The sequence below is a fragment of the Mus musculus genome, chromosome 12 (genome assembly GCF_000001635.26).
Source record: "Mus musculus strain C57BL/6J chromosome 12, GRCm38.p6 C57BL/6J".
In the NCBI taxonomy this organism is placed as follows: Eukaryota; Metazoa; Chordata; class Mammalia; order Rodentia; family Muridae; genus Mus; species Mus musculus.
In genome coordinates this window covers 31,618,953-31,636,360 of record NC_000078.6, presented here as the reverse complement: position 1 = coordinate 31,636,360, position 17,408 = coordinate 31,618,953, and the positions used below count along the sequence as shown (strand labels likewise).

Genomic DNA, 17,408 nt, shown 5'->3' with positions numbered 1-17,408 from the left:
GAATTGGAGTTTATTGTTTTCGAGCTGGAGTTTCATGTAGTCACAGAAGCTTCAGAAACACTCTCCAAAACAAGAAAACAAGAAACAAGAAAACGAGAAAACAAGAAAACGTGAGCAAGTGGTGAGGGAGACATTGCCATCCACCTTTGCCCTCCACCACCATATACATGTGCACTCGCAAAGAAGGTTCTAAAGAGCGTACCATAGATTTAAGCACAGACATTTTTTTGTTTTGTTTTTTTGTTTTTTGTTTTTTCGAGACAGGGTTTCTCTGTATAGCCCTGGCTGTCCTGGAACTCACTCTGTAGACCAGGCTGGCCTCGAACTCAGAAATTTGCCTGCCTCTGCCTCCCAAGTGCTGGGATTAAAGGCATGCGCCACCATTCCCGGCGCATAGACATTTCTAATAGACACTTAGCAGAAGGACACTACAAACCCAAATGAACATGGGCTGCTCAAAAGTCATGATTAAATTAAGCATCTGAGCAACTGCACAACAGCCTTACAGGGGATTTTTAACCTTTTGAAGTTACATTCTGAGATTTGCAAATATTCACATATGTTGAAAACCTGGAAGTATTTGGAGTTCCCTTTTAGATTCCTAGTTTTGTTAATAAAAGAATGCCAAAGCTTTTTTTAAAGGGCAATACTATTAATTTGGAATTAAAAACAAACAAAACAAAACAAAAAAAAAAGGTAGCCAAGGGGATGGAGAAGAGGAGGAAAAAGACAAAAGTTACATCTTTAGGCATAAAGGGTCCAATAACACTGCCTTGTTCAGAAATGAAGGTCTACCAGTACTTCCGGGAGGGGGCAGGTATTCAGAAATGAGAAAGCCCATTATCAGCAGAAAGCTTGCTTAGGCTTTTGGCCATCCACTAAAGAAAAACAGAGGCAGGTGTTAGGCTTTTCTGAATTAGAACCCAGAAAACCAAGCAAGCTTACTACTGCCACAGGGCAGAAGGAAGCTCCTTCAAGGAGTGCCATCTTGGGATGTGTAAGTGCTGCGTCGTATTAATGGAATAATTATCCCTCCCACCTCTTTAACACATCTCCAAGTGAATCCTTTTTCCTGGATAGTGAACTCCTGGCCAGCTTAATGGAGACAGTATGTAATGTAGTATGTAATGTTATCGGGATGCCAAGTCTCTACTTGGAGCAGGGATATTACAGGAATTGACCAGAAAGCCTAAGGAGAGGCAGTAGTTAGGTTTTTCTTTCTAGTGTTACCAGGGAAACCAGAGGTGGAATGCAAAGTTAACCAAGCATGAGAGCATCCACCCTCAAAGGTTTCTGGGGCCTATCTAGTTACCTAAGGGAATATGGTTAGGTAAAGGAGTAGACCCAGCAGTTCCCACAAGTTGCCTGGTCTTGCCTATGGGCACGGTAGGACCAGGAAAACAGCATGCAAAACACAAAACGCTCCACAGACCCCCCAGGCCTGGGCCATGACTTAAATTCAGTTTAGCTCCGGGCAGGGAGGCAGGTTACCACCCTAGGGCACCTGGCTGGGTCCCACCATAGACCCGGGCCCTGGCTCCCGTCATCCGGCATCAGCCGCATCGGGGATCAGCCCTCCGGGGATACCGAGCCCACGTGGAGGAGCCTCGGCCGCCTCACGCCGCGCACCAGGAAACAAGGGCCGCGGGAGGCGCGGTCGCGCCAGTGTGACCTCAGCCGGGCCCGGCGCGCTCCCGGCGGCGTGGGACGTGCGCGCGCAGGCGGGCGGCGGGGCACGCGGAGCGATCGGCGGCGGGTAAGCCTGACGGGCGGCGGGCGGCCCCGCTGCTGACCTCGCGTCCGGCGGCTCGGGCCGCGGCGTTCTGCGGCCCGAGCCACCTCGGGACCGGGGAAGAACCTGCGGGGCCGTCCGGCGCACTGCCTCGTCACCCGGAGTTAGGCGAACTCCCGGCAGGCCCCACGCCGCGTGTCTGGCCGTTCACCCATGTTTCTCTAAAATTGAAATCTTTCTCTGTATAGGTGTGAAGAAAAAACAAAACAAAACGATGACAATCCAATGGGCGGCGGTTGCCAGCTTTCTTTATGCTGAAATAGGACTCATTTTACTCTTCTGTCTGCCCTTTATTCCTCCACAGAGGTAGGAAACCGTCAGATCCTTAACAGTACCAAATGTTTGATTAGCTTCTTCAGGCTACGGCGTGCGATGCTCTTTGTAAGGTTAGAAAGTTTTGGGAGGGCCGGCGGGGTGGCTCAGTAGGTAAAGGGCCCTTGCAGCCAAGGGAGAGAATTTCAGTTCGATACCCAGAAACCACCTGGTGGAAGGGGAACCGACTCCACAAAGTTGTCTTCTGACCGCCACACTTCCACCCTGGGACGCCCAGAAACACCCATGCACGCACATAAACACATGATGAATACACATGCATACATACAACAAATGGATAATTAAATAAAAGATGGGAGCCAATTATATAAAAGGTAGTCTTTAAAAATGAAACTCAAATTTGCAATCTGGTAACTATTAAAATTCTACTTTATATAAAGCTTGATTCTGTGTACAAATAGATTTTCACCTCCTTTTTAAAAGAACCTAGGTTTTTTTGGGGGGTGGGTGTCTTGATTACAGGTATAATAAAGCCATGGTTATGCCTTGGACATCTTTCCTGTCTATATATCTATATTCTCTCTCTCCTCTCTCCTTCCTCCCCCTTCATCCTCTTCCCCCACCCCCCACCGCCTCTTCATTTCTCTCCTTCCTCTTCCCCCTCTTCCTCTCTCCCTCCCCTTCCCCTAAACTGCCCTGCATTTGAGCAGAGAAATAAAAGGATGGGTGCAAAACTGTTTACTTGGGACAATAAAATGGACTGGCTCAGGGTCCACGCAGTCTTTCAAAAACTTGAAACTCCTCATCTGCTTGGTTTGCAGCTCTTCTCTGTCCTGGTCTCCACACCATGCCCTTTCCTTCCCTCACAAGAAGCAGTAACTCATACTGTAGGAAGGGATGTACCAAGTTCTTCCCACCAACCATGGGTTCTATAGATCACATGCTTAAGGCCAGAAAGGCTCTGTTCCATAACCTAAGTCACCTAACTGGTCAGTGTCAGACTCCAGATGAGATCCTTAGCTTACAGTCACACAATGCTGTCCCTGTTCTTTCTACCTCAGATTTCAAGCAGACATATTTGGTACTACTTATGACAGTCTCACACATATTCAAGAAGTCATTTTTTTTATGCACAACAGATTTATAAATAAGGCTTAGAGCTTTGATAAAAAGAAGTCATCAGGAGGATTGATAGAGCAGTCTTTTTCTTCTTGCCATTTACAGTTTTGTACCCATCCTGATCTAGTAGCTGTTAGATGAAAGTGTGAATCGGTGCACATGACATATGAATATTGTCATGTAAGAACATGTGGTACACATGTACAGGAATCATCTGTGCCCCTCCATGTGTTTATCCACAGTGTGTATGTCAGTCATAATCTTTCAAAGTCTTCATTTAGTCTGTCTAGTCTTTTCTCCTGTAGTGAAGTGGTTGATGGTTCATGCATGCTCAGAATAACGGCTTTCATTTGACTTCCTGTTGTATGACTCAGAAATTTTTTCCCTTCTCTGGTCAGTTTTCCTGGTAATAGTGGTATAGACTTCATATGATATTGTGGTAATTAGACGAGATGGTGCATGTGTTCCAACCAATAATACATCAACTCAATAAATAATAGTTATTATCTGCTCTTAAATTCAGTCTACTGAAAACTCCTAGATGGCCCTTCTGGGAGGTTCTTATATTCCCTCTTTTATTGACTCTTGAAGAGGTGAACAAATTTACATTTGAACCTACAACAAGCTATTACCATTTATATTCTTTTTTTTTTTAAATGTTTGTAGTGTTAAATTTAAATAGTGCCTATAGAAAATGCTTTGAGTTTGGTCAACAAGGCAAAAAGCACTGATTCACCTGTGTCTGTCTCCTCCCCTTCAGCTGGAGGTTACTACTGATCATTCCTTTCAGAGTGTATTAATAATTTGTCATATCTTAAAGTGACAATTGTCAGTTGTGTTTGTGAAGTGTAGTCACACACTAATCACCTTGATACCTCCTTTTGACCCAATGTATTATGAGTTTAAAATGCTAAGGTGCAGCGTTTGAGACCTTTCCAGTTACAGGACGGATGGCTCAGCCACTTGTAACTCATCGTTTCTGTGGCTTGGCTTGTGCCGCTCACTCTGTCTAGACTGTTCATCTCATTTCCTCTGTGTTCAGACCTTGGCCTAGGTAATGAGTAAATTATATGAGCATTTACATGTGTAAATGTTTATTCGTAAAAGCTTGTTTTTTTTTCATTTTGCATATATGCCATATCTCAGTCATTTTAGATTCCTTTTTGGGTTAAAGAGAGAAATTACTTTTTTTTACATTACTTAGTGTAGATGGGAGAAGCACATCACATAAAAATCAACCTGCAGAAGCCAGACATGGCCGCGCATGCGTCTATCTGCAGCACTTTGCAGGCTGAAGCAAGAGGACTGCAACTTCAGACACAGCTCTGGCAAGTTCCATGCCAGCAGAGGCTGCCCAGCAAGGCACTGTGTCTAATAAACAGAGAATTAGGTGTTCCTAATTGTTAGATCAAAAGACTTCCGACATTTCTGAGACAGTTTTAGGGAAAAAGAAATAGCTTTCATCCAAGATGTGACAGATTAAGAATTTTCTGTTGGGCTGGTCAGATTGGTAAATTGCCTGCCATACGAGATGGAGAACCTCAGTTTGATTCCTAAAATCCGTGGGGAAAAGTCAGGTGTGCTGGCTGCAGAGGCGAATAATCCCAGTGCTGGTGAGGCAGAAGCAGGCAGGTCCTTAGAGCTCACTAGGCAGCCAGCCTGCCCATCAGTGAGTCCCAGGATCTCTGTGCAAGGTGGGCAGGCTGGGCTCCTAAGGACCAACCTCTCAGACTGGTCTCTACCCTCCCACTGTGGAGTCTACGGGAGTGCGTGCGTGCGTGCGTGCGTGCGTGCGTGCGTGCGTGCGTGCGTGCGTACACACCCATGCCTGCGTTTCTTTCCAAGGTTCTGCTCATCGTGAAAAGGAACTTCTACTTTAAAAGTTATTTTCAGTCAGGCAGTGGTGGCACACACCTTTAATCCCGCTACTCGGATTGCAAAGGCAGGCCTAACTCTGAGTTCGTGGCCACCCTGGTCTACAGTTCTGGAATGACCAGGGCTATCCAGAGAAACCCTGGCTGGAAAAAAACAAAAACAAAACAAAATAAAAAAGTTATTGTCACTTTAGAATATATAAACCATCAAATATCATAGTATATTATTTTCTATTTCATGAGTTATGATGTCATGAAAGAGGATGAAAAACTTTTAAAATTAAATGTCTTTAATTTTTGCCATACTATTATCAAAATATTTCAGTATTTTACAATAGTTCAAGACCAGCTCTTGATTTGTTTGTTGTTTGGTCGTTTGCTCATCTAATCTAATTGTATTGCTTTACAGATGGCAGAAGATTTTTTCATTTAGTGTCTGGGGTAAGATTGCAAGTTTTTGGAACAAAGCTTTTCTTACCATTATAATACTATTGATCATTCTGTTTCTAGGTAAGTACTAACTACATTCCTCCTTTGAATCCAGTTCTTTTCAATAAATTATCCGGGTTTTGATTGGTTAGGTTGATGCTATTGAGATATTGAAAGACTATTTTTTGTATTGATATTAAGGTAATTATGGCTATTTTGATACCTATTTGGTACTATTTTATATACTCAAATTTCAGGTGCAGTGATTCTTAACCTTTCTAGGTTACTTTAAAGTTTAGATACAATGTAACAAGTGGCCTTCTTTCAAGTTGGCAGATGATTGACAGTTATAGTCTTTGTTAGTGTTGTCCTGGGCACCCAGGAACTTGACTTATATGCAACAAACAAGTAGAATAATAAACTCTTAAGAGATTCTTAGACAAGTGTGAGTCTTCCCTGAAACCTGATTGAAAGCAACAGCTTTAGTGGCTACTGCAATTTTTTTTAATATGAAGTGATTGTTAGGTAATATTGGTAAATTTTTGCTTTAGTTGTGATAGCAGTATTGTATTTCATCTTTATGGTTCAGAAGCCTATATCTGTAGACACAGTTTTATTGAAACGTCACCATTCTTGCTTTTGCATATAGTGTGCCTTAGTTAGGGCTTCATTGCAGTGAGGAGACACTATGACCAAGGCAACCCTTATAAAGGAAAACATTTACCTGGGGCTGGCTTACAGTTTCAGAGGTTTAGTCCGTTATCATCATGGTGGGAAGCATGGCAGCATCCAGGCAGACTTGGTGCTGGAGAAGGAGCTGAGAGTGCTACATCTTGATCTGAAGTAGCTTGAACATGGGAAACCTCAAAGCCCATCTCCACAGTGACACACTTCCTCCAGAAAGGCCACACCTCCTCCAACAAGGCCGCACTTCCTAATAGTGTCACTCCCTAAGGGCCAAGCATTCAAACATGAGTTTCTGGATACCATACCTATTCAAGCACCACATGGCCTATGCCCATTTCCATAGACAACTCCAGAGTTTAATATTGCAGCTGGTAAGCCCGGCAAACATCCATTGCCTGTCCCTTTCCCTAAAAGATTAGTTGTCTATCCCTTGGATTAAAAAAAACATAAGTTCCTAATAGTTTTTACATAGGAATATATCTGAGAAGATGCATACTAAGATATTTAGGGGAAAATATCAAAGAGACTTTGGACTGAAAAACAAAGCAAATATGACAAATTCTTCAAAATTTGAATTCCTATGATAGGATTATAGGTGTGTGCAGGACAGATTGAGCATCCCCAACTAAAAATTCCAAATTTAAAAATTTGAATCTAAAGAATTGAAAACATTTTTGCACAAGCATGCTGGCACAGGTAGAAAATCTTATCCCTCATTTTGTATGATAGATTAGAGTCCAAATCCAAGAACAGTAAAGACATTGTCTGAAATTAACTTCAGGCTTACAGCTGTAAAGCATGTGTAAAATTTAAGTGTATTTCATGTTTACATGAGTAATATTTAAAACATGAAATTTCAAAGTTCTTAACAACAGCAGCAAAAACAGCCTAAATCCAAGCATGTCTGGTAGTAGGCATTTTACAGAAAATATGCAGCCTAAATGAGTTTTTCAACAGGTCAGAAATGTTCCTGGCAATGGTACTTCATACATTAAAAGTAGAGCTTTAAGGTTTCCAAAGCAGAAATTCCACAAGCCTTCATAATCTCCATGTTCTTTTAGAAACGACTGAGACCAGCAAGATTAAGTGACTTGTCTAAGATTGCCTACCCACTTCTTACAAATGTCACTCCTTGCTACTTTAGCTTTTAATATGTATTGCAAACTGTTTTCCCTAGGAACTTCCTCCTAACGCTCATGTTGTGGGTTAAGTGGGTTTACTGGTACCAACTGGGAACCTTCACCACTGTACTTGATGTCGTTTTATGAAAAACTGAGTCTGTTCCGAACATCAATCTTTTTTTTTGTTGTTTCTTGGTTTTTCGAGACAGGGTTTCTCTGTGTAGCCCTGGGTGTCCTGGAACTCACTTTGTAGACCAGGCTGGCCTCGAACTCAGAAATCCGCCTGCCTCTGCCTCCCGAATGCTGGGATTAAAGGTGTGCGCCACCACGCCTGGCTCAGACATCAATCTTTGAAGTACAGTTGATCCTCTTTACAAAAGTGAGAGTTTCCACTGGGAAGGAGTATAGAACTGTTAAAAACCCGGAAGAAAAGCTGGGTGTGGTGGCACTCAGGAGGTAAAAACAGAGCATAGTAAATAGATCTCTGTGAGTTCAAAGACAGCCAGAGCTGTATGGTGACAACCTGTCTCAAAACCAACAGCAACAACAAAACAAAACAAAACAAAACCCCGCTGGGGCGTGGTGGCCCACGCCTTTAATCCCAGCACTTGGGAGGCAGAGGCAGGTGGATTTCTGAGTTCGAGGCCAGCCTGGTCTGCAAAGTGAGTTCCAGGACAGCCAGGGCTACACAGAGACACCCTGTCTCAAAACAAACAAACAAACAAACAAACAAAACCAACCCCAAGAAGGAAGTTGCATCAAGTTTTGAATGGATTTGTATTTTACTTGAAAATGTCACTATTTGTCATGGTCTGTTATTGTTAGCATTGCGCACTGAAACTTCACCCATATAACAACACAATAAAGGAGTAAAGAAGTAGAGAGAACTGATAATTACTGAGCTACCAACTACCTGAATAACTTTGGAATGGCATTCTGTCTCTCTTAGTTTGACAAATGTATCTGTGAAGTAAAAGAATAAGAAATAACCTCAACTCTTTAAAAGGTATCAAAATGTCTACTGAAAGCTGTCACCTGTGTAAGAAAAGAGACTGTAACTGTAGTGGATTCTTTTGGCTATATTTATCCAACCAGCTTACCCTCACTTGAGCAAGAAAGAAAAATTTAAAAAAGAAAAGAAAGGAAAAGAAATTTATAATAAAACAGTTGTTGTTTCAGTGAGGTGCAGGTAAAGGGAGAAGCCAGATTCGGAGGAAGGACTAGCTAGTGCTGGTAGGTGAACTACCCTTTGCATCTGTACATGTCTGTTTATTCTTACCTCGATGGACTCTGGGAACTCCATCTCCAAGGCAGAACATGTTACCACACAGCTGCCAGGTAATCCATGTGCAAAAGTTAACTATGCAGCCGGGTGGTGGGTGCGAGCTTTTAATCCTAGTGCTCGGAAGGGAGAAGCAGATGCAGCTTTGTGAGTTCAAGGCCAGCTTGACCTACATAGTGAATTCCAGGACAGCCAGAGCTACACCCTGAGACCCTCTCGAAAAAAACAACAAACAACACAAAAATCTACCTTTGTGTATGTTGCAACATAGAGAAAGTGAGCTAGGATGCCTAATGGTATTGGAAATAAAGAGTTTCAGTCAAAGAGATGGCATACAAATGTGAGGTGAGAAAATGGAACCTTCTTGTGCGGAGTGATAGAAAGTGGCATGATTCAGGGATAGTGCCTGTGAACTGCTGTCAAGTAAGTGCAGCGTTGCCTGCATCTCATTTAACTAGTCTGTGCAGATAGAAATGTCAATGAGGCGAAACAGTTCTGACGTCTCAGTTGTACAAAGTAATAGTATAATAAGGTGCTGGCACTTTAAGAGAGGCTGGATTATATCTGTTGCTGACAGCAAGTTGGATTTTAGTCATGCATAGAAATGGAAAGAGTCAGAGATAATATTTCACAGTAGATCAAGACTTGACAGTAAGATGATAAGTGAGCCCCAGACGAATGATTTTAAAATGCTATAGTGCTGATTAATAACTTGCCACTACTATCCATTTACAAACGTCCATCTTTAAGCTCAATACCCTGTCAGGTACTAAAGAGGGACAGACAGAAAGAAAGGCATATCTAAAGTCCATTATTTAAAAGGCTGGTAGGTTATTCTACAACTCCTTCTTGTTTAAAGAAAATGCTTTCTTAAAAACTAAAAGTAGCGTCCTCTGTCTTGTAACAGATGCCGTGAGAGAAGTAAGAAAGTATTCGTCCACGAATGTTGTAGAGAAGAACTCAGCCATCAGACCGAGTGCCTTTGAGCACACACAGATGAAGCTCTTCAGGTCTCAAAGAAATCTGTATATTTCTGGATTCTCATTATTTTTTTGGCTGTAAGTAAAAAAAAATTTGCTAGCAGTTGTATCACTCATAGAACTCCCCTTTGTTTTTTCCACTTACACTAAGATCTTTTCATTGATATCTTCATAAAAGAATGCAAATGATACACTCAAGTAACAAATCTCAGTCACACTAAAGAACGCTTGGAATGGAAGATGTTGCCTTTGGAAGGGAAGAGCCCATGAATTGGTTGTCCAATGCCAAATGTTCAGCCCTGAAAACATACATCCAGGTAGCAGTATATGGACTGAACAGGCTATATTTAGGAATATATATGTATGTAGATGCAATAACAATTAGTAAAAGGGGGGAGGAGGGAATGAATTTGAAGGAAAATTGTCAAAGATATGGGGGAGGGTTTGGAGGGAGGGAAGGGAAAGGAGACATGTAACTAAATTACAATCTCAAAAATAAGGGGGAGTTAGATTTCGTAGATCTGCTGCCCGAAGACGGCCTTGAGTGATCAGGTGGCTCACCTTCTGGACTGTCTCTTGCTGTTCTCCAATACATGCAGTACATCTCATTCCCACGCTCCTTTTTTCAAAAAAAAAAGGTTACTGTTTATGAAATATCTCTGCTCTTCCCACTTGAGTCATCCTACAAACTATTCTAGAACCCTCTCTTGTCCTCCCAGTCTTTGTTTGTTTGTTTGACTGGGGTTTGAAGAATAGCTATCGTTAGGGACGAGGAAGCACATAACCCAGCAGGCACACAGAGATAAAGACCGACTGCAAAGCCAGGTGCTAGGGAAGGACTTGGGAAGTTGAATCCCGGTTGGTTTTATTTCTGAGACAGGGTCTCACTGTGTGACCCTGGCTGGTCTGGAACCTGTTGATATAAACCAGTCTGACCTTGAACTCACAGATATCTGAGGCCTCTGCTTTCAAGTGCTGGTTTAAAGGCTAAGCTGACCATAGCTGACCTTCTATTTTTTATTTAACTTTTACTTATCTTTTAGCTTTTTCAAAGAAGCCCTGTGGCCATCAGTTCCTCCAAAGTATGCAGATCTTCTGTTAAGTCCTGACTTCAACTTCTGGTGCCATTCACAACTGTAATTAAATACTGCTTATGTCTCCAGCTAGAAGCCAGTGCTTGGGATTAAAGCAGACACAGGCAGATCTCTGTGAGTTCAAGGCCAGTCTGGTCTACAGAGTGAGTTCCAGGACAGCCGGAGCTATATAGTCAGACCCTGTCTTGAAAACAACAAAAATAAACAAACACATAAAAATAAAAAAATATCTCCAACTAGCACTTAAACTTGAAGGCAAGAATTAAGTTCCCTTTCGGCTATGGCCCTCTGACCTAACATACTAGTTCATTAGTAAATAGCTGCTAAAAGAATAATTGAAGAGATTAATTTTAATATCTAATAGTGGGGCTTATATGTAAACATGTCAATATTCATTTTTTTGACTTGTGCCCCCTTATAAAATGATCTTTAAACTGCAATTTTTTTTTTTAAGTGGAGATTTTTCTTGCTGACCTTGCAATACCATCCAGAAGCCAGTGGTGGCACATGCCTTTAATCCTAGCACTCAGAAGGCGGAGACAGGCAGATCTCTGAGGTCAATGCTTGTCCAGGCTAGGGAGTGAGTTCTAGTACACCTAGGGATATGCATAGAAGCCCTGTCTCAAAAAAACAAATTAATTGAAATGTCACTTGACTACTTTAGGCTAATGGCTTATAAAAGGGAAATAACATTGTGTGCAAGGAGCTTCGAGAGACCACTCCATCTGTGTGTTTGTTTCTGCCCTTACACTTGCAACTCCCCACCCCCCACATACACACACAAAGAAAGAAGATAGAATAAAAAAAAAATTTGTTGTGGAAACTTTAGTGTGTCATAGTGTGTCATGTAGTATATACCCTTTTGTTACTTGCAAATGTTCATCACAATGAGTGGTCTGGTTTGAGCCTCTGGATTCTGCTACACTATCTATACTGGATCCTCAGGTGCACTCCTCTTGGATACCTTCCTGTTACCCTGTGTCATGGAGATCCTGCAGCTTTGGGTCTGCAGGACCCTTCCCTTCACACACCCCAGCAGATCATAGATGGGATGGATATTGTGGTGAGCCAACCCAAAGCCCTTGGGTTTGGGCCTGGGAGGTAGTTGAGTTGGTCAGTCAGCCAACTCTACTGCACCAGCACCAGCAGGGCGAGCTCTCCAGCACTACCTCAGCTTAGCTTTCCCAAAGCTGCAGATGGCGGGGGCAAGGGCAGCTCTCCAGCTCTGTATTCTAATGCTTACCTTCCAACAGAGGATGCAAAGGAGTGAAGCTCAGCTTGTTTTAACTGACAGACTTGGATAGCAAAAAGGAAATGTCCCATTTCAATGCCGACTCCACCACCATTTCTGTAGCTCTAACAGGAATTATTTGACAATGGCTATTTGTGTTAGAGTCAGAGTTCCCGGTGATTAATCTAGTTACGCATTATTTTGAACTTGGTTTGTTTTTCCCCTCAGAGTGTTGAGACGTCTGGTTACGCTTATTACTCAGCTGGCAAAAGAAATAGCAAACAAAGGAGTGCTTAAAATTCAAGCAGAAAATACCAATAAGGCTGCCAAGAAATTCATGGAAGAGAATGAAAAACTAAAATTGGTATTTAATTTTCTTTATAAAAAAAATGTGTCGATGTTGTTAATATTCACAAGGAGAAATGTACTATTTTTAGCATCAAAAATAGCATTTTCATAATTTATCAGGAGAAAGTGACAGAGACAATAGCCTTGATCTAAGGAGTGATTACTGTTGTTGTTGTTTGTTGTGTTTTGGAAAAAAAAAAACCCTGTAGATGAAGCTGGCCTTGAACTCAGAGATCTTCCTGCCCATCTGCCTCTTGAGTGCGAGGTTAAAACTGTGCGCTATTCTTTAGCAGCTTTTGGGATAGCCCCTGTTCCAGTTGTTCAGGACCTACATAAAGACTACACTGCACATCTGTTACAAATGTATAGAGAGGTCTAGGTATAGCCCGTGCTCCAAGAGTCCATGTTAGTTGATTCTGTGGGTCTTTCTGTGGAGTTCCTATCTGCTTCAGGGCCTGTAATCCTTCCTCCTATTCTTCCATAAGAGTCCCCAGGTCCATCCACTGTTTGACTGTGGGTGTCTGTATCTATCTGAGTCAGCTGCTGGGTGGAGCGCCTCAGAGGACAACCGGAGCATGCATATTTTTAATAGGTTTTTTTGTAATTGAATTTCTTCTTAAACAATTTCATACATGTATATTCTGTTTACTCTTACCCCTGCCCCCCTTGCCCCTTCCCACCCATCCCAAATCTCTGTCCCCCCCCCTCCTTTGTCTCCTCTCCACCTTCATCCATTGTTGGTTTGTGCTGCACTGAGTTTAACCGAGGCCTTCTGTGCCCACACATTTGGAGCTCTCCGTTGTAACTTAGTGGGTAACCACTGGGTGCACAGCTGATGAACCCCTCTTCCAGAGTCTCTCAGTAGTCAGTAGTTCACCAGGGAGGAGTAGGCCCTATGGCCGTCTGTGACTGTCTCTTGCCAGGGGCCAGTCTTGTACTGGCCCAGTGCAAGTAACCATAGCTAGAGTGAGTTGAAGATTACAGGGACCATGCCATACCCAGAATGTGGCATCTTATAGCCATTCTTGGTTTACAAATTTGAAGTCCTCTGTTACCATTAATTTTATTTCATAACCTCTAAATTAAATCTTTATAATTTTCTGTGTCCATTTCTCTTTCAGTTAAAGTATGATTTGTTTTATGAGAAGTAGAGAGAAATTATTGAGACTACATTGATGATTTAAATAATTTTAAAAGTCCTTTTTACAATTTTTACGTTGTTTGTGTCTTCTGATATCCACACAATGTGTGTGTGTGTCAAATATTGAGGTTTGCCCTATTTGCAAAAAGAAAGGAAGGAAGGAAGGAAGGAAGGAAGGAAGGAAGGAAGGAAGGAAGGAAAGAAGAAGAAAAGAAAAGGAAAACACAAAATTATTGTGAATTTTAAAATCTAATGATCTTATAGATTCAGCATTTCAGTTCATAATAAGTCCATGAGTTTTTCCTCAAAAAAAAAAAAAAGTCTCTGGAACTGTTAACAAATGAAACACATTTTTCTGAGGAAAGTATTTTTATAATCATGCATTGAGATTATTTCTCTATTACAAACTAAAGAAATATAGTCTCCATGTTAAGTCCATGCCATGTTCAGCAGTAGACACTGAAAGCCCAGCCTTTAAAAAAGGACCTGCCTGCAAGTACCACCTGCCATCAGCTGGAAGCCAGGCAGCCGTCACGTGACCAGTAGAGTTCAGCGCTCATAAGTCTCACCGCCTCCTACTCAGAACTTCTAGCTTACCTTTTATGGTATTTGTTAGATAGTAACAAAATAAAGAAGGAAAGACCTCCTTTCATAGAAACAGGATTTTTAAAAATGGCTCTTTCTGAACAGGTTGTAACTAGCATCTTTTATGGAAACAGCGTGTTATAAACAGTTTATGTTTTACTTTGTTTTGTTCTTTATAAGAAATGATTGTGGTGTCTGCATGATGTATGGAGAGGGCGGGCATGGGCATGCCACAGCCTGTGTAGTTAGGAATTAGCTCTCTTCTGCCGTCTTTACATGAGTGTTAGGGGTGACCTCAGGCCACCACGTTCTCATAGCAGTGCTTTTACCCACTGACCGCTCACCAAGTTTATTCGGATTTGAAAAAAAAAAATTGATTGATCTATTGATGTCTTCTGTACTTCCTCTTAAAATAATATTGTTCTCTAGAAATCAAGATGTAGGTATGGTCTGTATTAAAAAGCTAGTAATAAGTACTTTTTGCTTTCTTTACAGCACAATCAATTTCATTTTGTACTTCAGTGTTGTTTGCTTAATTTTCGACCTTTTGATCTATTCCAGAGTGTAAAATCATCGTCTAGTGTTTGATGACCACATTCAAAAGCCCCAGCTCTGTGTTCACGGGAGGGCTTTCATCTCTCTCCAGAGCTTTGAAACTAACCACCGCTGTGGTGCACACCCCCTTTACTTGTTTTCCTCCTAATCTTGAACTGTGCGTGGACAGTTTTTTTTAACATTTTTTATAAAATATTTGTCACATGTACATCATAACTAACAGAGTTAAATTAGCCCTGTCCTTCAAAGCAACCCTTCAAGAGAACTTTAGAACTCTTCCTTTGGAATTGTTTTCAAAGCCAGTCACTCACGGTAGAAAATTGATGACCTGCTTGCTGATTCCTGGACTGTCCACAGTTTGTCTTTGATTCCATGCTGTGCTGACTCCCTGACTGCTGTATAGCTGGGTCTCAGTCAGTCAGTGCTAGACCATCAGAAGAAGAGGCACAGTGGGCTGGACTATCAGATAAGCTACACTAAAGCTAGTACACGTGAGAAGGAAGTTTGTAAACTGGATAAATCCTGTCTAACTAATGGGGATGTAATCAATAAAAGCCATAGGCAAGAATGTAAAAAAATGCCTTTTTTAAAATTTCATATGGGCTTTGAAATATTAGTGAAACAATGATAAAATTGCTAAAATACCTCTTTATATAGAGAGAATATTATCCTACAGAAAATATATAATCCTGAGATTCAGAAACTTTCAATTGGGTACTAATTTCAGCACTACAGTAATCAGCAGTGTGACCTAGGGCAAGTCACCTAGGTTTTGAATTTCAAGGTTCTGTGCCTATAAATAATAGTTAACTCTATGCCAATTGTGGTTTTAAGTGTTTCACAGTAAGATATTAACTCTTTTAATTCTTAAACAATCCCATGCGGTTGTATTGTCTGCATTTTCTAGCTGAGAAAACAGGGAGAGAGAGGGTAATTAAAAAAAAAAAAAAAGATACAGTAGAGGAAGTTTGAGGCCATGCAGCCTGACTGTAACCCCTGCATTTACAACCACTGGCTCTGTACCCTCAACTCCTGTGCTGTCCTATGAAAATGATGCTTTGGTGCACAAAGCCCATTTCTCATCAAATAATTCAGTCAAAGAAATAAGATAGTTATGAAAGATCAGTTAGTTGACTTTTGTTTACTTTTCGAGGCAGATTCTCTTTAAGTAGCCCAAACTGTCCTTGAAATCACAATACTCGGCCTGGAGAGATGCTGCTCCCTGGTAAGAGCACTTGCTGCTCTTCCATCGGACCCTGAGTTCAGTTTCCAGCACCCACATTGTGGCTCACTACCATCTATACCTCTAGTCCCAGGGTATCTGATACCGTTTCTGGCCTCCATGGGCACCAGTACACGTGATACACAGACATATATGCAGACAAACACTCATATACATAAAAATAAATACATCTGAGAGAGAGAGAGATCACAATCCTCCTGCCTCATCCTCTCACTCTGATGTGTGCATTCATGCCTTGCCATCAGTTAATGTTAACTAAACCGCTTCAAAATGGCGGCATGAAGCTTTGCTCTCTCCTGCCTCCTGGTGGGGACAAGGCGGCTGGGGTAGCAAAGACTTGTGCTCTTGTGGCGGGGCTGCTGAGTTGCAGACTGCAGACCTCTTGGTCTTTCTCCAGCATGAATTAAGGATAAGAAATGGCAGCAGTTTTCCAGGTGCAGGAATGAAAGCTTATTTACAAGCCTGCCGCGAATCCAGCTTTTCCCAGTCGGCAGCATAATTCAGGCAGTCAGTGTAAACATTCCTGCAGCTCAGTGGTGCCTTCCCAAGTTTGGTCATCATCCCCACTGTGGTCGTCATCCAAAGTAAGCTGTGTGTTTTTACATCTATTCTGCCTTTACAAATGTAACCCTTCTTTTCTAGGCTAAAATTGTTTTGAACTTGAAGTAAGCAACAAATTAAAATTAGGCTTCGAGAAGTTCTCTCTCTGCTTTTCTAGAGGCGACTTTTGATTCTCAAAGGTCTGATGGCTTTCTGTTTCAGGCTGCTTGAGGCCTCCACTCTCCTCCGTGCTGCAGGAGAGAGTGTGTTGCCTGGAGCTGTCGTTCCTCCTCTGCTGCCCACTCCTACCCTATTCCCACGTTTGGGGGGAGGGGGGGGCATGTTCTTGGTTTAGCTTTGATGTACCTGTTTTTCCTTTCCATTAGATGAAAGCTACCGGACAAAGGCTATAGAGCAGCTTTCTCTTCATCTTTCATGCTAAAATGTTTGCATCCACTCATTGCTCACTAGATTCTGTGAGTTTTATCTGATAAATTACCCACTAATGATAGAAAATGAACCCCTCTGGTATAGACAATTTTAAATCACCATGTTTTCCTTACCGTGGACACTATCAGAACCAAGCTGCTGCCACCACGCTTACTTTTTTGTTTTTTTTTTTTGGTTTTTCGAGACAGGGTTTCTCTGTGTAGCCCTGGCTGTCCTGGAACTCACTCTGTAGACCAGACTGGCCTCAAACTCAGAAATCCGCCTGCCTCTGCCTCCCGAGTGCTGGGATTAAAGACGTGTGCCACCTTGACTGGCCCATGCGTGTAAATACTTACATTGATTTTCTATTGATGTTGTTGGGTGTGTTGAGGAGAGGGGTAGTAGTCCGTGTGCATGTGTGTGCACATGAGCATAGAGGTCAGAGGTCAACCTCAGGTTCATTCTTCAGGTACTATTCACTTTGTTTTTTAAAACAAGATCTCTGATTGGCCTAGAGCTCCTAGAATAAGCTAGGCTGATTGGCCAAGGAGTGTCCAGCTTCCTCCTGTCTCTGTCTACCCAGTGTAAGCAGGCTTTCCCAAGCCCGTTTCCCTGTGTGGGTTTTAGGGATTGAACTCAGTGTGATCACACTTTACTGACTGAGCTATCTCATAGCTCTCATAGA

At 42.1% G+C, this 17,408-nt stretch overlaps 1 protein-coding gene across 2 annotated transcripts in view; it reads left to right on the top strand.

The window, feature by feature from the left end:
• The first annotated feature begins 1,702 nt into the window (after positions 1 to 1,702).
• The window catches only part of Bcap29 (B cell receptor associated protein 29), a 39,305-nt gene continuing 23,599 nt past the window's right edge, over positions 1,703 to 17,408 (top strand). Inside the window, exons 1-5 of one of the 2 annotated variants that reach the window (NM_001164090.1) lie at positions 1,703 to 1,756; positions 1,981 to 2,098; positions 5,468 to 5,568; positions 9,485 to 9,635; positions 12,111 to 12,246. In NM_001164090.1, coding sequence (NP_001157562.1) covers positions 2,007 to 2,098; positions 5,468 to 5,568; positions 9,485 to 9,635; positions 12,111 to 12,246 — 480 coding nt within the window. In that variant the 5' untranslated portion in view covers positions 1,703 to 1,756; positions 1,981 to 2,006. The other variant, NM_007530.3, reaches the window with a different exon arrangement.